The following is a 22,266-nucleotide window of genomic DNA, read 5'->3' as shown; positions in this document are numbered from 1 at the left end:
CCTGGCCACCCTCACCAAGTCCCTGTCATCACCCTCACAACAGCAGGAAACACCTTTTCCTTCCATGCCTCAAGAACTGATAAAATTTTACAGCTTTCCTCAAGTTTTGACTTGCTTGGGTTACAACACTGAATTACTTCCAAATTTTTTGGCAGCCCCATCTGTTCTTAGGTAGAACCAGGCCCCTTCCTGAGGAATCCACTCCAAATCCTGGGAATGGCCTCAGCCCCCTCCTGGACTCCTTTTATGAGCCCCTGATCCATAAAAATTCCTGTTGTGACTCCTGTTCCTTGTGGAATTGCTCCCTCTCAGCCTCTCCCTGTGCTGGGTCCTACCTTTGGTTTGGTGTTCCCTGCGTGGTCTGGATCCAGAAAAATCCCATCCCAGAAAAATCCCATCCCAGAAAAATCCCATCCCAGAAAAATCCCATCCCAGAAAAATCCCATCCCAGAAAAATCCCATCCCAGAAAAATCCCATCCCAGAAAAATCCCATCCCAGAAAAATCTCATCCCAGAAAAATCCCATCCCAGAAAAATCCCATCCCAGAAAAATCCCATCCCAGAAAAATCCCATCCCAGAAAAATCTCATCCCAGAAAAATCCCATCCCAGAAAAATCCCATCCCAGAAAAATCCCATCCCAGAAAAATCCCATCCCAGAAAAATCCCATCCCAGAAAAATCCCATCCCAGAAAAATCTCATCCCAGAAAAATCCCATCCCAGAAAAATCCCATCCCAGAAAAATCCCATCCCAGAAAAATCCCATCCCAGAAAAATCCCATCCCAGAAAAATCCCAGGTTCCACCCAGGAGCTCAACACTCCTGGTTCTGATCTACCTGAGCCTGGCACTCACAGCATCCACCAAACGCCTGCTCCTGCCAAATCTGAGCTGAAAACAGAAACAAATCAACAAACACGGGGTGAGAAATGCAGAGCCCAGCCCTGAGCTGAGCCCTCAGCCCTTGCTGTGCCTCCCTTTCCCTGTAAAAGGAGGATCCTGGAATTTCCCCGTGGATAAAATGAGGTTCTGCACCACCTTTTGGGAGGGCTGTGCTGTTTTTTCTGCCAGCCTGGGACAGGGAGCAGCCCCTGCCTGGTTTTCCTGATGGATTCAGCACGTGGAGCAGTGCCTGGTGCAAGGATGGCTCGGGATCGGTGCTGCAGGTGGTTTTATTTCAATTTAAAGCAGTAACATCAAAGCAAAACGTCTGCTGATTCAGCTCATAAAAAACCATTGATGCAGAAAATCCAACAGTAATTGTGGAGAAAGGAAAGGGGAAGGGAGGTTTGGGAGAACAGAGGAAGAAAAGGCAACCCAGCCCCATAAATGCACACGAGACAGGTTAACTCTTTCATGAAGCGTTTGCACCCTTGTGTGGGGAGGAAAGGATGTGGAAAAATTCCTGTGGGAAGTGGAGGGAGATGGAATTAGGAAAAGCCATCTCTCTTCCACGTTATCTATCTCTGATGGAAGCTTCTGGTCCAGCCAGCAGCTTGGGAGTGTCTTCATTTACAATATTCCTTCCTGAAATCTGAAAGCAAATGGAAACGGGGGTCAGCACCTGGAGAGAGATTTCAAACCATTCAAAGAAGCACAAAAATATGGATTTATTTCTTAGAGTGACCATTTGCAGTCACCCACAACCCTGATATGAAAAAGCCCCCCCCAGTGAGACAGGTAAATTATTGGAGAGTTAACAGAAAAATGTTAATAAATTTGTTAGATCAAATGAATTATTGCCCTGATCCACCCTGCAGGATGCAGGAGAAAAATGCCATGAGGATTCCATCAGGGACAGCTCCTGGGCTCTCCATTCCCTGCCTGGTGTCATTGCAGCCCCGTTTATTAAATCCTAATTCCTCTGGAATGAGTCATGGAATGTCAGAGCTGATCACAAGCCCTGCTTGACACAAGTGCTGTCCCACAAACGGAGGGGATTAATCCTGCATCAGCAAGAGGAGACCCAGCCCCCAGGGAGGGAGAGCTCTTTGCTTTCCTTGGATGAATTAATTTAATTCCAAACACTCTTTCTGCAGTGTTTTCTGCCCAAACACCACGCCAGGACATTTCTGGGCTCCCTCTCCCTCCCTCTGAGGTCACAGCAGAGCAGGCTCTGCTCCAGCCCTGCCAGGATTTCTTTTCCCAGTCAAGAAAAATTCCAGTTTGTGCCGTGCCCAGAGTTTTTAAATCACTGCTTGCATCTTGTGGCTCCGTGATGAAAGGATGGGAAGGCAGCTGGCTCCTCATTCCTGCTTTTGCCATGAGGTTTCTCATCCCTCTTTGGCTCTGGCTTGGCTCAGGGACTGTTCCTCCCTCCTGCTGCCCACCAGAAGGTCCCCACAGCCAATTAAAGGGGAAGAAAGTGATTATTACCTTTGTCTAAATCAATGTTCTTTGCTGGGAAGCTCCTGGCCTGCTCAGCCTTCTCCTTCAGGATGTTGTTTTTGTAATCTGTGCAAGGGAGGAGCAGGATTCACACAGCCATTGGGATTTTAAAAGAAAACAAAGAGTTTTATGAGCAAGACAGAGGTGATCAGTCCTTCCTTGATGTGCTCTAGGGCTGGCACCTCTGATTTCTAGGAATTATCTGTGGAGTTACTCAGCAGGAAAGCAGCTCTGAGTTCATTTTAGCCCCTGGCATGAATCAGTTGTGCAAACCTCACTCCCTGCTCCTCACAGATCCCTCCACCTCTGATTTATCTCCTCAAAGCTCACTGGAGGTGACTCCTGCAATTCTCCAGAGATTTTGCCCTCCTGGGATACACACAGAAGGATTTTTGCAACCCACACTCTGCAATTCCTTTCTTTACTCCAAATTTTGTCTCTCTCTTGCTCACTGGGGCCTTTACAGCAATTTTTGGGGGCTTGGGGCTTGTCAGCTTGTTCTTTTAAAGGTTGTACCTTCGCTGGGGATGCAAATAAAAAATCCAAGGGGAAATTATTTCCTGGCTTATCCAGCCAGCTGCAGCTGGAGTGAACTTGGCATCCCGGCAAGGTTTCAGTTTTGTGAGATGGATTCACTCCAAGCCCCAGCAAGAAGCAACCCCTGATCAATTATTGACACAACAAACTCAAGGCTGCACCTTCAGGAGCAGCATCTGTCTTCAGGAATGTTGGAAATTCCCCAAATCAGTCCTAGAAATCCCCAAAAAACACTTTCACAGTGTGAGATGAGCTTCCTTCCCTTCTCCTCAGTGTCTTTCATTTCACCACGAGTTCCAGGGGGATTTGGATTTTCTCTTTGCCATCTCAGGGCCTCTGCTGTGAATTTTCTTCCTCTCATTCTCTGTTTATCTGCCCTAATTGCTACCACAGGTCTTGACAGGAGGCCCAAATGTTCATTGCATGATTTGACATCCAGGGAGGAGAAAATCAGAAAGTTAAACCAAACTGGCTTCGACAGAGGGTGAAGACAACAAACTCAACTAACTCAGGGCTTCTCTTTACCCAATTTTGGTCAAATAAAGTCCATACCCACTTCCAGAGGTTGAAAAATGGGTTAAGTCACTTCAAAATATCCCAGTGCCATTAGAAATTTGAGATTGACAGGGATTTTGACCTGGTTTGCCCAGGGATACCTACCCAGCCTGATGTCTTCACTTTTGTGTGGGGTCAGATCTGTGGCGTCCACTGTAAATTCTTTCAGATTCACATCCTTCCTGAAAAGGGAATAATGGTGGAAAATGGGATTGTCCCATCTTTTAATAACTGGATCCTTTCACACCTTTTCACAATAGCTTTTCTGATGCTTCGTTAGAGAGTTTATTTAATTTTTAGTTATTTTTCCCCCTGTGTTTGTCCAGATCGTAGAACAGTGGGCAGCCAGTCCTGGAATTTCCTTCTCTTTTCCACTTTAATCACATAAAATAAGGTCTGGAGGAGCCCAGGCCCACGATCTTGGCCCCATCTCACAGCAGATCTCTGTTATTCCTTTCCCACCAACTCCCAAGGACACCCCAGAGAAACTCCATCCCTGAATCAGCTCCCAAAGAGTGACAAGAGGAAATTCAATTGCCAAATCAGCCCCACAAACCATTTCCTCCTTCCATTTCCCCCTCCTAACCAGATTTTCAGCTGCTTTAGGCTCTTGGCTGAGGGTGGGGGAAGGACAGGGGCTCATTTTAATGCATTCTAAACTTAATTATTAATATTAATGCCGTTATAATTAATTATACTTACTCTCCATATTTCTTCACGTTGTACTCATAACCTAAAGAGGAGGAGAAGAGCAGAATGAGCAGCCCCAGGCAGGGCAGAGCCATTCCTGGTGGTGGCTTTTTGTGTGCTGTGGGTGTCACCCAGAGCTCCCAGTGACCCCCCCATGGAATCCCAGCATGGAACTGGGATTCCCAAGGGATAAATCCCAGTGACCCCCCATGGAATCCCAGCACGGAACTGGGATTCCCAAGGGATAAATCACCCAGAGCTCCCAGTGACCCCCCATGGAATCCCAGCACGGAACTGGGATTCCCAAGGGATAAATCACCCAGAGCTCCCAGTGACCCCCCATGGAATCCCAGCATGGAACTGGGATTCCCAAGGGATAAATCCCAGTGACCCCCCATGGAATCCCAGCATGGAACTGGGATTCCCAAGGGATAAATCCCAGTGACCCCCATGGAATCCCAGCATGGAACTGGGATTCCCAAGGGATAAATCCCACCTCTGAGGAGTTTTTCTCCTCCCTTCCACAGAGCAGCTCAGCAAATCATGAGCACAATCCAGCCTCGATGGCCTGGGAGGTCTTTTCCGACCCCAACAATTCCATGAAATCAAGGCTTGGATATTTTTATTTTACCAAATCCTCCCCCAGGCAGGTTCCTGCTTTTCCAGGAGGGGCTCCCTGCCTGCAGCAGGAATTATCTGCAAAGCAATGTCCCTCCTGTTGGAGTCTAGAACATCCCTGTGGCCACCCTGGAGGGTTTGGAGACCGGACAGGGGGTCTGGGATCTGTCCAGGGGGCTCAGTCAGACCCACACAGAGCCCAGGAGGGCACTGCCTCTGATCCCTGCCATGGCAGTGAACACTCACATGCAGGAAGAATCACAAACCCTAAGAATTTAAAATAAGTAGTGGATGGTTTATTATAGAATATAAATATAGAAATTAGGATTCTTAGCAGATGGGGCTGAAGAGACAAGATGGAGGAATTGGGGAGTGGCCCCTGTGCTCCTTGTTCTTGCTCTCGTCCCCCATCTTGTGCTGAGTTGGGTTTTAGAGATTGGTTTAGAGTAGAACTGACATGTTAGCATAGGCAGTAGGCATTGGTACAATTTTGTCAATAAAAAGTTCATTGTGGACAGTGGTTGGGTCAGGGGTACTGTACATAAGGTGTGGGGCTCTCTGAGCCGCCCAGTCCCCCGCGTGTCCTGCTCTGCTGGGGACGCCCTGCAGAGCTGGGACACAACTGAGATCAGGGACCCTGCCAGGGAGGCCTGGCAGAGCTGGGACACAACTGAGATAATGAAGAATAAACAACCTTGGAAATGTGCACTGGGACTCAGCTTGTCGTCTCTGCCTCTGGTGTGAAACACCCAGGGCAAAGAGAAGCCTGAAAACCTGATTAACTCTGGGAACAGCAACCCAGGGGAAACTCCCAGGGAACAGCAACCCTGGGGGAACCCTGAGCACCTTGGGGAACACCAACCCCGAGGAGAATCTCAGGGAATCAACAACCCTGAGACCTCCAAAGCAGCCCAGGCCAGGCTTTCCCTGGGCTCACCTCGCTGCCGGCGCCGGCGGGTGACGAGGACAACGACGATGAGGAGGACGAGGAAGAGCAGCAGGGTGGCCAGGACGTAGCCCAGCTGCTGGAAGAAGTGCATCCTGCTCTCAGGGATGATGACATTGATGACATTGTGGCCCCTGACCACGGTTGGATCTGAGGGAAGGAAAAGAGGGGATGATGAGAATTGGCATTCAGAGAGAAGCGGGGTCATGGGTGGGGATGCTCAGGGAGAAATTCTCCTCAATTCAAGAATTAAAGGGCAAAGCAGTGCCTGATTTACACCACCCTGCACCTCTGTGCTCTTCAGCAGGTCGTAATTGCCAGGTTTAACCAGGGATCCCTGCCCATCAGAGAGCTCCTGCAGGGGGAATTTCAGAGCAGAGCCATCCCCAGAGCTCCCAGAGGGTCACACAGCCCCGCTCTGGGTCCTTTCAGCACAAAATCCAAACTGCTCTGGCTCCTGCAGCAGCCCCTCCTTGCCAAGGGCTGTCATTTATGGAGTGGGAAGGGGTTTTGGTGCCAAAAAACCGAGCTTCCTTTGAAATGAAATAAAAATCGATAAAATAAATAACCCACCCCCCCAAAAATAAAAAATAAAAACCCACAGAGGTTCCAAGGTTCCATTCCTTTTGTGGGTGCAGCAGGATTTCTGTTCCACAGCACGGGGAAGGGGAGCTCAAAACTTTTACATGGAACATTTTTTTTATATATATATATCTCAAATAAATAGGTCAATGTTTTACACATGTAAAGAGGAAGTGAGTTGTGCTTGCAGCACTCAGAGGAATGGACAAAGCCAGCCCAGGCATGGCTGGAATCCCACAAAACTGCTGGGAGAGGGATTTTTCCTTCCAAACAGAGCTGAAATGACACCTTCAGCCCTTACAGGGAATTTTCACAGAGGAATATTCACAGAGGAATATTCACAGGAATATTCACAGGAATATTCTTGCACCAGGCAAGGACAGGATGGAGCTCTCACCTCTCATTCCCTTGGGAGTTCCCCCTGTTTATTACCAGAGGGAATAAGGAGAAAAGTGGGAGGAAATACTCCAAAGCCACCGTGGCCTTTAGCAGATGTGTCCTGACACTTCTGGAAGTGCTGGCACGGGAATTGGTTCCAGCTTTTTGGGCAGTTTGTTTCCAGTGTTTAAAAACACCAACCCAGCAAAAATAAAATCAAATCAGGCAAGAGCAGGTTGAAATAAACACTCTGAAACCAGAGCTGATTGTTTGCCACCTCTCCTCAGCACTGCCTGGATTTTCTGGACACCAACCTTAGCCCCAGGGAAAAAGTTCAGGTGTCTATGATTTGAAAAAGCCAATTTCTACAGGAGAATAAAGCTACTTAAAAATGTATGAAGCAAATCAAAATTCTATATTAAACAGCCAATAAATATTAAAACACAATGAATATTTTAAAGTGTTAATAAAGAACTATACCCAAAAAAAAAATTAAACTTGGGATTTTTGTTTTCTTTTTCTGCCTGAACGAAGCGTGATGGTTTTGAGTTTGGACAGGCTGACAGATGATAGCTCAGTGGAAAATATGAAAATTGGTTTATGGCACACACACACACAGAAAAAAAAGAAAAGTTGAAGGGTGGAGGAGAATTCCTGGTGGTTGATTCTGCACGCTCTGGCACCTTGCACAGCCTAAACATCCATACAAAGGAGAGAGGCTCAGCAAAGGCAGGGCTGCATCAACCCCTGCCCATCTCCTGATCCACACAGGCGTGGAGGAAAGGGAGAAAACAAAAAGGGAAAAGGAGCTGGACAAAAATACCAATCAAAGCCCAAAATTGCTGTTTGTCAGCAGTGAGAGGGGCAGGAGCTGCGCTGTGCCCACAGCTCTGCAGAGGGACACTGAGCCTCACTCTGTGTCCTTCATTCCCAGGCCCAGAGAGGAATTGTTGTGTCTAAATGTAAAAACTGGAGCTAACACTCTCTATGGAGCTGCAAATATAAAAAAATATAAAAGCTGAAATGCCTTCCTTAGCAGACACCTCTCTTTTCAAAGCAAGACAGATTTTGGAGCCCAAGGTGAGGCACGAGGGCATCTCAGACCAAGACAAGCACGGTGTCCAATCAAGGCAGAGGAACAGCCCTGATTTCACCTCTGAGAGGTTTTGGTTTGTGAAATTTCTTTCCCAGATTTGCTGTAAACAAAAAGAGATTTTTTTTTAAACTGTATCTATGTTATTCAATCCTTTTAGAGGAGGGACATTTTGCTGGCCCTCTGGTTTAACCAATGTGGTTGAAGAGGTGTTAACTTTGCCCATCCAATCATACTGGTCTCTGTAAACAGTATATAAAGAAATCACATTTTGAATAAACCTGTTTCTTTTCCCTAGACTTCTGAGAATTCACAGTGTCAGTGTATACAAAGAAATCACATTTTGAATAAAGCCATTTTTTTCCCTAGCCTTCTGAGAATTCACAGTGTCAGTGTATATAAAGAAATCACATTTTGAATAAAGCCATTTTTTTTCCCTAGCCTTCTAGAGTTCACCGAGTCAGTGTGGTTAATTTTGTGTCCTACAGCCACAGATCCCCACGATTTTACCCAACCAAAGGGTCAGTGTGGTTCATTTTGTGTCCTATAATGACAGAACCCCACGATTTTACCCAACCAAAGGGTCAGTGTGGTTCATTTTGTGTCCTTTAGTGACAGAACGCCACGATTTTACCCAACCAAAGGGTCAGTGTGCTTCATCTCATGTCCTACAGCCACAGAACCCCACGATTTTATCCAAACAAATCAGTGTGGTTCATTTTGTGTTCTGTAGTGACAGAACCCTACGATTTTTCCCAGCCAAAGCATCAGTGTGGCTAATTTTGTGTCCTACAGCCACAAATCCTAAGATTTTACCCAGCCAAGGTGTCAGTGTGCTTCATCTCATGACCTACAGCCACAAACCCCCCAATTTTACCCAAACAAATCATCAGTGTGGTTCATTTTGTGTCCTACAAACACAGAACCCCTCGATTTTACCCCACCAAAGGGTCAGTGTGGTTCATCTCATGTCCTGTAGTGACAGAACCCCACGATTTTACCCAACCAAAAAGTCAGTTTGGTTAATTTTGTGTCCTACAGTGACAGAACCCCAGGATTTTACCCAACTAAAGCCTCAGTGTGGTTAATTTTGTGTCCTACAGCCACAAACCCCACGATTTTACCCAACCAAAGGGTCAGTGTGGTTAATTTTGTGTCCTACAGCCACAGAACCCCATGATTTTACCCAACCAAAGGGTCAGTGTGGTTAATTTTGTGTCCTACAGCCACAGAACCCCACGATTTTACCTAGTCAAAGCATCAGTGTGGTTCATTTTGTGTCCTATAATGACAGAACCCCACAATTTTACCCCACCAAAGCATCAGTGTGCTTCATTTCGTGTCCTGTAGTGACAGAACCCCAGGATTTTACCCAACTAAAGCATCAGTGTGGCCAATTTTGTGTCCTACAGCCACAGAACCCCAGGATTTTACCCAACCAAAGCATCACTGTGGTTCATCTCATGTTCTACAGCCACAGAACCCCACGATTTTACCTAGTCAAAGCATCAGTGTGGTTCATTTTGTGTCCTTTAGTGACAGAACCCCACAATTTTACCCAGCCAAAGCATCAGTTTGGTTAATTTTGTGTCCTACAGCCACAAACCCCACGATTTTATCCAAACAAATCAGTGTGGTTTATTTTGTGTCCTATAGTGACAGAACCCCATGATTTTACCCAACCAAAGGGTCAGTGTGGTTCATTTTGTGTCCTACAGCCACAAACCCCACGATTTTACCCAACCAAAGGGTCAGTGTGGTTAATTTTGTGTCCTACAGCCAATAACCCCATGATTTTACCCAACTAAAGCATCAGTGTGGCCAATTTTGTGTCCTACAGCCACAGAACCCCACGATTTTATCCAAACAAATCAGTGTGGTTTATTTTGTGTCCTATAGTGACAGAACCCCATGATTTTACCACACCAAAGGGTCAGTGTGGTTCATTTCATGTCCTTTAGTGACAGAACCCCACGATTTTACCCCGCCAAAGCATCAGTGTGCTTCATCTCATGTTCTATAGTGGCAGAACCCCACGATTTTACCCCGCCAAAGCATCACTGTGGTTCATCTCATGTCCTACAGCCACAAACCCCACGATTTTACCCAACCAAAGGGGGAGAACCCAGCTTCTCCCATCAGGATCCTCACAACCCCCTGTTGGTAGCACCCACTCACCCGCGGCCGGCACCTTGCCCTGCGTGGTGAGGTTCACCCCCTTCCCCTCTCTCTCCGGCTGCTCCACGGACACGTGGTAGATCCTGCGCTCGTGCAGCCCGCAGTAGTGATGGTGCAGGTGACACGAGTAGGTGCCCTCGTCGGCGCTGTCCAGGCGGGAGATGCGCAGCGAGAAGTCTCCGAGGGCGAAGGCGCCGCGGCTGACGTTCATCTTCTGCCGCAGGAAGAGCGGCCCGTAGGCGCGGCGCTCTCCGGACGCGTACAGGTCCACCAGGCGGTCGGCGCGGTCGTGGGGCACGCCGGGGGGCTGCCGGTCCCAGTGCACCACCTGCTGCTCCTCCTCGCTGTGCCGCTCCGTCCACACGTGCCCGCGGTTCACGCACGGCAGCGTGGCCGTGCTGCCCTCCGGCGCCACCAGCACCGGCTTCTCGCCGTCCCAGTACTCGCTGGCCGCCTCGCCTGGTGGGGAGAGGCGGATTTGGAATGGGTGTTTCTCACCACCCCGCCTGGTTTTTCCCTGTTCCACCTGGTTTTTCCCCACCCCGCCCGTTTTTTCCCCATCCCGCCTGTTTTTTCCCCATCCCGCCCATTTTTCCCCACCCCGCCCATTTTTCCCTATCCCGCCCCTTTTTTTTCCACCCCACCGGTTTTTACCCCGCCCATTTTTTCCCCACTCCGCCCATTTTTTTCCCCCTGCCCGTTTTTTCCCATCCCGCCCATTTTTTTCCCCATCCCGCCCATTTTTTCCCCACCCTGCCTGGTTTTTTTCCCATCCTGCCCGTTTTTTCCCATCCTGCCCATTTTTTCCCCATCCCGCCTGTTTTTTCCCCATCCCGCCTGTTTTTTCCCCATCCCGCCCGTTTTTTCCCCACCCTGCCTGGTTTTTTCCCCATCCCGCCCTTTTTTTCCCCACCCCGCCCATTCTTTTCCCCACCCCGCCCCTTTTTTCCCCATCCCACCCATTTTTTCCCCACCCCGCCCGTTTTTTCCCCACCCTGCCCATTCTTTTTTTTTCCCCCACCCCGCCTGTTTATTCCCCACCCCACCCATTTTTTTCCCCATCCCACCCATTTTTTTCCCCACTCTGCCTGTTTTTTTTTCCCCACTCAGCCCGGTTTTTTTCCCCACCCTGCCTGCTGTTTTTTCCCCACCCCGCCCATTTTTTTCCCCTAGTAAAAGATTGAAGTTTCCTTCCCAGGTTTTCTTTTCCTTGGCCAAGGTCAGCAAAATTTTTAGGCCAGTTCTCCACCGCGATCTTGTGGACGCGGTGGATGCGGAATTCCCATTCTAGACCGACTGTCAGGGACAGCCAGGCACACCCGAGATTGTTCCCTGAGCTTGGAATCCTGAATTCCAAGTGGCAGGGACATCCAGAGAGACCCGAGATGGCTCCCAGAGCTTGGAATCCTGGATTCCAAGTGTCGGGGACACCCAGAGACACTCGAGATGGCTCCCAAACTCTGTAATCCTGAATTCCAAGTGTCAGGGACAGCCAGGCACACCTGAGATTGCTCTCAGAGCTTGGAATCCTGAATTCCAAGTGTCAAGGACACCCAGAGAGACCTGAGATTGCTCCCAGACCCTGGAATCCTGAATTCCAAGGGTCAAGGACACACCTGAGATTGCTCCCAGACTCTTTAATCCTGAATTCCAAGGGTCAAGGACACCCAGAGAGACCTGAGATTGCTCCCAGACCCTGGAATCCTGAATTCCAAGGGTAAAGGACACACCTGAGATTGCTCCCAGATCCTGGAATCCTGAATTCCAAGGGTCAAGGACACACCTGAGATTGCTCCCAGACTCTTTAATCCTGAATTCCAAGGGTCAAGGACACCCAGGGACACCCAAGATTGCTCCCAGACCCTGGAATCCTGAATTCCAAGGGTCAAGAACACACCTGAGATTGCTCCCAGATCCTGGAATCCTGAATTCCAAGGGTCAGGGACACACCTGAGATTGCTCCCAGACTCTTTAATCCTGAATTCCAAGGGTCAAGAACACCCAGGGACACCCAAGATTGCTCCCAGACCCTGAAATCCTGAATTCCAAGGGTCAAGAACACACCTGAGATTGCTCCCAGACTCTGTAATCCTGAATTCCAAGGGTCAAGAACACACCTGAAATTGCTCCCAGACCCTGGAATCCTGAATTCCAAGGGTCAGAGACACACAGGGACACCTGAAATTGCTCTCTTGCAATCCTAAAGCTGCACAAGATTGGAATCCTACAACACACCCCCTCCCAAAATCTTAAAAGCTCCACACGGCACAGCTTGAACGTGCATGAACGTGACCAAACCCAGGCTTTTTCACACTTATTTCAGCAGCTGGTAAAAAATCCTTTATCCTCTACATCCTTGGCCATTTCATGAAGCAAGGCCACTTTCTCCTCCTTCTAACTCAGAGTTAATCTCCTGCCTCAGAAAGCAGGAAGCAAATTCCCTCCACAGGCTAAGAATGGAACGAGGATCCTCATCCCAATCCTCTGAGCAGGAAATGCTTTCCTGCCCACAAAGGCCCTAATTACTGGAGGAGCTGCAGCAGCTCTGCTCCGTGTTTGGCTCTTGAAAAGGAATCACAGAAGAAGCCAGAGCACAGAGGAGCAGTCTGGGGCTCTCAGGGTGTTTTTATTGCACTGTGAGAGCAGCAGAGGGGATGCACTCCCACCCCAGCAGCTCCACGGGTGTTATCCAGGGGTTTAAATGGATTTTAATGGGTGGGTGGGACTCCCTGCAGCTGCTAAAGGCTCAGCTTTTAGAGCTGGGCTTAAGGTGTGGACACTCGAGGGGGGGTTTTTAAGTACAGGGCAAGCTTGCCCAGGGCAAGCTCAGCAGGCAGAGCACCGGCAGGCCCTTGTGGCTGAGCTGAGGGTGTGGGTTGTCACCAGGGGGAGGGGATTGTCACCAGGGGGAGGGGACTGTCACCAGGAGGGGATTGTCACCAGGGGGAGGGGACTGTCACAAGGGGAAGGAACTGTCACCAGGAGGGGACTGTCACCAGGGGAAGGAATTGCCACCAGGAGGGGACTGTCACCAGGAGGAGGAATTGTCACCAGGGGAAGGAATTGTCACCAGGGGAAGGAATTGTCACCAGGAGGGGATTGTCACCAGGGGAAGGAATTGTCACCAGGGGAAGGAATTGTCACCAGGAGGAGGAATTGTCACTGAGGATGTGCCACTGCTGCAGCAGGGACAGTTTGGTAACGACCACGAGCAAACACTGAGCTGAGCAGGCTCCAAGGAAGAGCCAAGGAAGAGGAGAGGTTTGTAAATGAAGCCTCTGAGACTCGGGGAAGCAGACAGAGAACAGCACAGAGGGCACCAGGCTCTGCTGGGGCTTGCCAAGGCTCCTGTGGCCCCTGCAGAACCTGGAGCTGTCCCTCACCCACCTCTCTTGGCGACCACCAGCTGGACTTTGACAGTCTCGTACAAGTGGCAGTAGTGATGGTGGAGATTACAGGAATAGGTGCCTTCATCACTCTCTACAACACCTGTAGGGCAGGGAAGAGAGAGGAATTCAGTGTTTTATACTGGGACAATGACAATTTGTGGCTTTGCAGCTGCAGCTAGCTCTAAATTCTCTGCTCTTCCTGCTCCTGAAGCCTGCTGTCACAGCTCCTCAAAGTCTTCTCACCTTTACTACCTCCCACACCACATTTCACACCTTCTAAAAATCTTCCTACCTCCACTATTCCCCACACCCCAAAACCCCCACAGCAGGGGGAATAAACCCTCCACACCTTTGATCACCAGCGAGAAATTCCCGTCGGCGAAGGCGTTCTGGGGCATGAGGATCCTGCCTCGGTTGTAGGAGCTGTAGACACGCTGGTCCCCAGCCGAGTACATGTCACAGAGCCTCTCCATCCTGCTGTCCCCGTGGCCCTGCAGGTCCCAGTGCACCACGCGCTGCCGGTCGTTGAGGCGGTCCTGCGTCCACACCATGCGGTGGCTGCGGCACGGCAGCACGGCCTGCGAGCCCAGCGCCGCGCTGACGTTCAGCACCGACACCACCACGCTGGCGGGGTTGGAGGCGTCGGCTGGGACTGGGGAAAACAGCAAAAAACCAAAAAAAAAGGGTTGTGAGGTTATGGAGTTAACAGTGTGCGAAGGAGGCGCTGGAGTGAGAGTGCTGGAATCTCTGCGCGGTTTTGATTCTGGTTTCAAGACCAACAAAGGGCACTTTTAAGGAGAATCAAAGAATGCTGAGCTGGAAGGGACCCAGAGAATCACTGATCCACTGACACCCCAACAATCCCACCCTGTGCATCCCTGAGAGCAGTGTCTGAATGCTCCTGGAGCTCTTGGGGAGCCAGGGCAGCACAGACACCACCACGCTGGCAGGGTTGGAGGTGTTGGCTGGGACTGGGAAAAACGGGAGGAAAACACACAAAAAAATTTTAAAAAATAGTTGTGAGGTTATGGAGTTAATGGTACATGAAGGAGTGAGTGCTGGAATCTCTGCGTGGTTTTGATTCTGGTTTCAAGACCAACATAGAGCACTTTTAAAGAGAATCAAAGAATGCTGAGCTAGAAGGGACCCAGAGAATCACTGATCCACTGACACCCCAACAATCCCACCCTGTGCATCCCTGAGAGCAGCGTCCAAACTCTCCTGGAGCTTCTGGGGCTGTGCCCATTCCCTGGGGAGCCTGGGCAGTGCCCCCCTCAGGGGAAAGAACATTTTCCTAATAAATAAAAATTTCACACACAGATTTCTTTCATACCTGTTATCAGGATTGTACACCCGACCTGTCCTACCCACCCTTCCTAATCCTGACCCCAGTTTAACTGAGATTTAGAGACACCAGTGCCTGGGATGAATCCATGGAAGTGAGGAATGAAAGTCCCTGTGCATGCCATGGGATCAGGGTCCCTCTCACTCCTCCTCACCATCACCAAACCTGGCAGGTTTACAGAGATGCCACTCACCTGAGTATGAGCTCACAGAACCTGTCAAAGCAGAAAATAAAGAGTGTTAGTGACAACAAAAGGATAAAACAGCTACAAATACACTCCAAGCCAGCAGCCACCTCTGTTATTGCTCCATTTATTCCCCCCTTCCCTGTTAATGCTGATTTTTATGTCTGGCTGCTGCATTTCCCACTCTCTGTGTCTGCACAGTTAATTCCTTGATGCTCTGGATGCATCAACTCTCTCCAGCTCACATGGCTCAGATCCACACAGGAAGAACTTTGCCAGGGATGAACCAATTCCTTTGATCCTGAATTTCTCTGGTCCAGTCTCTCCTGCTCCTTGTGTGGGAGGGGTTTAGAAGATCTCCTGGCATTTGATTCCCAACTCAGATCCCCAGCACAACACCACCATTCATCTCCCCACCCAGCCAAACCCAAGTGGGCTCCACCAAAATCATTGGAGGTTTTGTGCTGCTAATGTCAGAGGCACAAAGTCCCCCAGACAAAGCCTGTATTTTTTTTTTTTTTTTTTTTTTTTAGCCCTGGAATTTATGAATTTCAAATTCAACTCCAGACTGGGGGTATTTTAGCTCTGACCTCTGCCATCACAGGACTCCAGGACCTGGAGCTTCTAAACCTTCAGCTGCCTTCAGAGCTGTCAACACAGAACTCAGCTGTGGCTTTCCTTTTAAAATTTCAATTCCCCTGGGATGGAGAATCGCTTTGTCTTCTCTGGGTGATGTAACCACAAAAACAAACCCCAAACAAACCCAACAAAAAACCACCAACAAAAGACAATTCTGTGCTGTCCCCTGACACGTTCTGAGCTGACTCAGCAGGATCCCAGAGCTACTCCGTGGTCCCACAGCAGAGGAAGAGGAAAAGCAGCCTGGAAAACGATTTCCTAATCCCTTGTAAAAGGCAGAGCCAGCTCTTACTTCTTGAATCCCATCCATTTTTTTTCATGTAAAGAATTAAGCCACAAAAACCTGTGGGCAAACTAGAAGCAAAAGGCTCGGGCTGTGAGAGATGTGTGGCATGCTCAGAGCTCTCCAGGCAGGGCAAGGACAGAAAAGTGTCCCCTGAGTCCTGCCTGAACCATCCTGGGCTGAACTCCCTCCTGGGACTCAGGAGCTGCTGCTCAGCTCAGTGCTGATGAAACCACTGAGTCCCTGCTTCATTCTGGGGGATTAAAAACAACCAGAGCAGAAGGGACACGTCCTTCCCCACATTTGTGTGTGCCAGATTCCGCATTTCTCCCCTAAATCCCTCTCTTTAGAGGGGGTTAATGGGCTCTGTAGGGTCATGACACAATAAAATTATGGGAAAAGCAGCAGCCTGTGCCACCCAAACCCTCTGGGGAGTGGCAGTGGCTCCATCCTGACTCTTCAGGGGGGCCCTGATGGCTTTTGATGCAGCAGCAAGGTGACAGTGACATAAATGGCCCCAAATTTTTTTAAACCCACTGAGCAGTAGCCAGGAGAAACATCTGGGCTCATCTGGGAGAGGGATATGGTGAGCAAAACAGCTCCTAAACTTCTCCCGTTCACCTCCTGTCCAGCCTGCAAGACTCAGCTGTTCAATAAAACAGAATTTCCCTTCAAAGCCCACTGATAATCAAACCAGGCTTTGAACTGGGATTCTCTCTAAATCTCTACGTTTGTTTATTTTTAAAGACTTCCTGGGACAACTTTCCCAGCAGCAGAGTCTCCCACTTCCAAAAAGGCTGTCAGAGCCCTCCAATCCCATCCAGCCCCAAATTCCAGCACTCCCTGCAGGTAGGAACACGCAGAGAGCAGGAATGTGCTGCCTCTGCAGAAAGGAAAGGCTTTGTGTGTGTGCAAGGAGCCCATCCCCAGCCGGGGCACGGACAGGATCCCTCAGAGATCTGCCCCAGCTGCTCTGGGATTTTTGCTGAGCTTCAGAAAGCTTCCCCTGCCTTGTGAGCTGCCCCTTGGCTGCAGGCCCACGGAATGGGTTTGGAGAGCCATTCCAAACACGGAGCCTTTCCTCCCTGGGACTTTTAACACTTGAAGGAGTGGTTTCTGTGCAGGAGGGATCACAGATTTCCCCCCTTCTCCCCTTCCCATCCTCACTACTGAGTCACAGCCTGATTTGGGTGGGCTCAAACATCAGGGCTGCCTGCAGAGCATCCAGGTAAATCCAAACTGCACCTGGAATTCTGTCAGGGATCCTCCACGCTCAGGTGGGAGCTCTGGCTCTGCAGCAGCCCAACCTGCTCTTCCTGCCCCGGGTGCTCACTGGGAGTCACTGGACTGGTTGTGACAGAGCTGTGGCCTCTCCTCCTCCTCCTCCTCGTCTTGAAGCCACCCCACAGCCCGGATTTCTGAGCCACTTTCACCCTTCTGTCCCTGTGACTGATCCCATCATCTGCCAATTCCTGAACCTTGCCTTGGGGCATTGCAAAAATGCCGTGGTGACACAGAAAGTGGATTGATCAGGGAGCAGAGGGAGAATCCTCCCCTCATTCCACCTCAGTGCTGAGGAACTGAGGGGCTCAGGTGTCAGCCACAGCTTTTAAAAAGGAAGAGCAGGGGGTCACCAGTCCCTAAACAACTTCTGCTCCTCACTTCCTGCTCCTTTCTTGCACCTTGCTACCCAAAAGTGAATTCTGTCTCTTCTTTCTGCTGACAAGAGGAAAAGAAACCCAAAAACCACACACCCTTTTTTCCCTCCATCTGAACCCTCACACACACATTCCCCCAGCTGTTTATGCTTCTTCAAATGCAAAAAAATAACTTTAAATCACGTAAATCTGACAGTGCAAGCTCTGCTGTACTCACACCCAAGCTTATGGGTTTTGAATTTGCTGAAAGAAAAAAAAAAGATTGCACAAACATGCTGAACAGAGCTCCAACAGCCTCAAACATTTTTCCATTCTCTCCCCAAAGAAAAAGCGGAGGAAACCCACGACTCCCTCCCCTCCCCAGACGAAAACAGAGCAAATTTAGGAATCTGAACAAAATCTTACAGAGATAACAGCTCCAAATCTCACAACCAACCCCCAGCCCCGTTGTGGAGCTGAAATAAAAACAAGTAACCCCACACCAGCAGCTCAGAGCTTACTTTGCTGAAGCAAAATCTGCCACAGGAGGAGTTTTGCAAGTTGCTCCATTTCTTCGGCCTCTCGGAGTTGTCTCCTCTCTTGAAAAACAAGCTGAAGGCCTTTTTTTTTTTTTTTTTTCCCTTAAACTTTCTTTTCTGTAACTAGAAAACACTATGACCTCATCAATTTACACCCCCAGAGCTGAGGACAGCAGCTCAGATTCTGCAGGATTACTCCTCCTCCAACTCGCAGCTCTGCTCCCGCTGCACCTCCTTCCCTTCCCTCGCACTTTCTGCAGATCCCTCTCCTCCTTCCCCTCCCTCTGGGCCTTTCTGAGCCCTCCCTGACTCTGACATCAAAATTTTCAGCGGCTGAAGTTGGTCCCACACAGCTCTGGGCTGACAAAACAAATCTTTCTCCCTCCCCCTAGGGATGGAAGCGATTTTCCTCGCGTTTTACTCGATCCAGCTGTTCCTCCCTTTGTCTGACGCTCCTCCAGACTGGATTTATTCTGCTGCCTTCAATGGGGTTTTGATCTTGGTCTCCTCAGATGGTTTTACTTCCAGCTCCAGTCTCCAAAGACAGCCTAGAAAACAATATTTAGCCTGTCCTGTGATTTGTAAGCAAGGGCTGGGAATTTACAGGGAAGTTACAATGAGTATAAAGTCAGGAAATGGAGTATAAAATAGCAAATAGAGGAGGTAATCTGCTAGGATATTAAAAGTAAAATTAGATATTACAGGAAAATTAAGATATGGTCAGTTTTTCTGTTTTCTTGCATTCTGCTGTCAGGTTATTGTTGCTTATGGTTAACACCATTTAGTGGATTGGATTTAGTGGATTTTACAATTCCATCAAATTAGTCATCAAGTGAAGAAAGGGAATTAAAACTGACTGTCCTTAAATGTCTGTGGGACTCCATCAGAGAACTTAAAAACACAACTCAGGAGCCTTCCCATGGGGTCCATGAGGATAAACTTAATTGCCACACTTGAATTTTTCCTTCTGACGTTTTTCTGTCTCTCTACTCTACCAGAAAACAGATTCCCTCTATCCCAGAGGGGGAAAGGTTTCAGGAAGAAGGAGAGTATTATAATTATAATTATAATTATCATCAACCCCCTAAATAAACATTTAAATAATTACACACTGCAACAAGGGGAAACTTTGGGAGCATCCGGATCAGAACTTCAGGCACTCCAGGATCCTGTCTCCAGCATCAGACAGAAGCAGACACTTCCAAACAAATTCCAAGAAACTGAAGCTATTATTATTATTAGATAATATGACCATGAAAAAACAAAAAAAAAGCCTGCTGTTAACTCCACACTGTCCAAGACAGATCCACAGAACTGGTTTGTTTCTAGGGGAAAAAATCCTAAAATAATCTTCAGGTAAGAAGTTTGCAAAATTTCCCTGGAAACTCCAGCTCTGAGATTCCTGTGAAGTGAGGAGATTTGGGGGTAATGGGATAGGAGCAGCCCCTCCCTCATCACCTGAGCTGTGGCACCACCTGGATTTGAACAAATCCAACTGCAACCCTCATCCCATCTGCTTTTCCTTGGGAATCCTCAGGAATTCCCACTCTGCCAATGCCAGAACCACCTGCAGGCTCCTGTTCCCTGTCCCTGACCTGTGCCAGGTGTCACAACAAGGACAGCACTGATCCAGAGCAGCTGCTGGGCCAGGAATCTCCTGGGATCTCCTGGGATCTCATGGAATCTCCTGGGATCTCATGGAGTCTCCTGGAACCTCATGGAATCTCCTGGGATCTCCTGTGATCTCCTGGGATCTCCTGTGATCTCCTGGGATCTCCTGGGATCTCCTGGGATCTCATGGAACCTCATGGAAGAAGGAGCCTTTCCTGTTGTATCCATCAGAGCAGCCTGGCTGCTGCTCCCACAGAACAGCAAATCCAGCATTCTCCCCTTCCCCTGGTCCCTCCCAAACACAGACAGAACATTCCAGATTGCAATTCCAGGGTTTTTTTCCCACCTTTCTGCCTCCCAGCTGTGGCACTGCAGAGGTTACTGCCTGCTCCTCGCAGGGATTTGGGGAGGGAGCAGATTGCTGTGGTTGCTGCTGTCATGGACTGGATATTTCCTGACTGCTAGGAGCCAAGTCCGGGCTGAGCAAGGCTGAAATCTCCTAAGGAGAGATTTGAAAGGACACAAATCTCCTAAAATCACCCATGGGGAGAGCAGCAGCTTCTCTGGGGTTCACAGAAGGGAGGGAAGGGCCTGGTTTGCAGATCTCTGCCTTGTCCCCTCTCTAATCCTGCCAGCTCTGCTTCCTGGGGCTTTGCTGCTCCACAGACATCCTGCAAGAGCAGCTGTGTCAACATTTTTCCTGCTCCAGGAGCTGAATTTTTAGGAGCTCCTCCATTCTGAGCTGAGCAGTGCTCCCCAGCCTTTCTCCTTCCCCACTCTCAGGGGAATTGGGATTGATTCTCCCAACCCCAAGCATCCCTTGGCTGCCCACAAATCCTGACCAGAGAAAGCAGCTTGGTCCAGGGAAGGGAAAGGGATTTGCCAGCAGCGACGGGAGTGGTTTTGCAGGCTCTGCACCTGCCACCGGCTCAGGTCAGCAGCAGAGGAAAGGCTCCAGTGTCTCCAGAGTCGCCTCTTTTTCACTGTGGCAAAAGAAAATCGGTGTTTCACACCTAATTCAGATCTAAAGCAGCGACTGCGGTGGGCAGAGCCCTGCCGAAAGTGCAGGGGTCACCGGGGTAATTGGCTTGTGGGAAGTTGGGACTGTCAGGAAGTCTCCTCCTCACCATCTCTCCTATTTTTACCATTTATATTTTCACTGAGAGACTTCCCAAAAAATCCAAATTAAAGATCAGCAGCCAGAAAAAGTGAGCAAGTATCAGATCAGGAAAAAGGTCTGGTGCCAAGGGGAACCCTCCATCCTTTATTGCAATTTTTGAGAGCCACTGACCCTGAGGAACAGGAGTGGAGGTGGCACCTTCCACCCCATCTTCCCAGCCATAAATACATGAATTAAAAAGGAATGCCAGCATTAATGACCTGCTGACACAAATTACGGTGAGCAGGATTTGTCAACACGCCAGGCTTATCATCAACAACTTCTTTAAATACAGGACCCAGAGTGTTCCACCAGGATCAAAGGAGTAAATACCTCCCCATGGGAAGAAGAAAGGATAAAATGCCTGGAACAGAAAAGTAGTATGGAATGCTATATTTTAGGAATAAAGAGTACAAGAGTACAGCTAATTGGCAGTGGCAAAGGCAGCAAAATAAAATATGGGAAAAAAAGGACTTTGCATGGGAACAGCAAAAGAAAGGCACCGCAGCTGAGGGTTAATTTACACCGACACCATTTTTCACTTGGTGGCAAAGCTTTTCTCTTTAAACCAAACCTTCCAGCTGCCACCAACCCCTTAAGCAAGCCTGAAATAATCCAGTTTAGAGCAAGAGCTGTGAACTGAAAGGACAGAACTGAAAGCCGACCACAATGACAGGGCTGCCAAGCAGAGCCTGTCATTACTGCAGGGCTGGAACAAGGCAGGCACCTCTCAGCCCCAGCATTACCCTGCTTGTTCCCCAGCCACAAACACAAAAACCTTTTTTGATTTGCCTTCTCTGAAGGGCACATCCAGAATGACAAGGTGATGCTCTCACCAGATGTTGTTTCATTTCCCTGGAGTAATCAGCAGCCTGAGATGCAGCCACCAAGGCAAACACGAGCTGGGGGATGAGCAGGGCAGAGTTTGACACCTTTAGACTGGGGTGAAGAAAAAAAAATTTTAAAAAAATACCATGGGAATATTAAATACCAGTGCTGGGACAGCCAGGGGCAGGGGGAGTCCACAGAAATGCCCCACTGGCAGTCACTGCCATGCTGTGCCCGGGCACTCCTCAATGCCAGCGTGGATGAGGTGGAAAAATCCCTCCAGGACCAGAGCCCAGCCCAGAGCTCTGAGCCTGCCTGGGACACCCCCAGGGATGGGCACCCCAAACCTCCCTGGGCAGCAATTCCCAACCCTTCCCATGGGGAAATTCCTCCTGATGTCCACCCTGAGCCTCCCCTGGTGCAGCCTGAGGTTTTATTTTGAAGCAAAACCAGAGGAACAGGAACGGCAGGTGGGGTTTGGGGCTGTCCTTTGCTCCAAAACCTCCTCCTGCAAACCCCCAGCTGGAAGCTCCACTTCCCTGTAACACAAGGAGCAGAAATTAATGAATGAGCACGTCCAGGAATGCAGGAATTTGCTCAGATGGAAATGCTGAGAGGGTTTTGATCTGCTGAACACACTGAGCTGTGCAGATTGTCTGGGACAGACCTGGATGTGCCCGAGGGAGGA

The 22,266-nt window shown here is 49.2% G+C and overlaps 1 protein-coding gene across 1 annotated transcript; it reads right to left on the bottom strand.

Moving 5' to 3' along the window:
* Window positions 1-1,153: 1,153 nt before the first annotated feature.
* Window positions 1,154-22,001, bottom strand: MXRA8 (matrix remodeling associated 8). The gene is made up of 11 exons (XM_063417020.1): window positions 21,587-22,001; window positions 17,963-18,528; window positions 14,892-14,912; window positions 13,703-14,005; window positions 13,352-13,453; window positions 9,965-10,423; window positions 5,725-5,883; window positions 4,182-4,212; window positions 3,585-3,661; window positions 2,376-2,453; window positions 1,154-1,533 (listed from the first exon to the last, which is right to left on the bottom strand). Exons 2-11 carry the CDS (start codon window positions 18,009-18,011, stop codon window positions 1,508-1,510), a joined length of 1,305 nt encoding a protein of 434 aa, XP_063273090.1. The 5' UTR covers window positions 18,012-18,528; window positions 21,587-22,001; the 3' UTR covers window positions 1,154-1,507.
* Window positions 22,002-22,266: the final 265 nt, after the last annotated feature.

Source organism: Prinia subflava, chromosome 21 (assembly GCF_021018805.1).
Source record: "Prinia subflava isolate CZ2003 ecotype Zambia chromosome 21, Cam_Psub_1.2, whole genome shotgun sequence".
NCBI lineage: Eukaryota > Metazoa > Chordata > Aves > Passeriformes > Cisticolidae > Prinia > Prinia subflava.
Note: the sequence above shows the minus strand (reverse complement) of the source record. Positions and strands in the feature narration are given on the sequence as shown.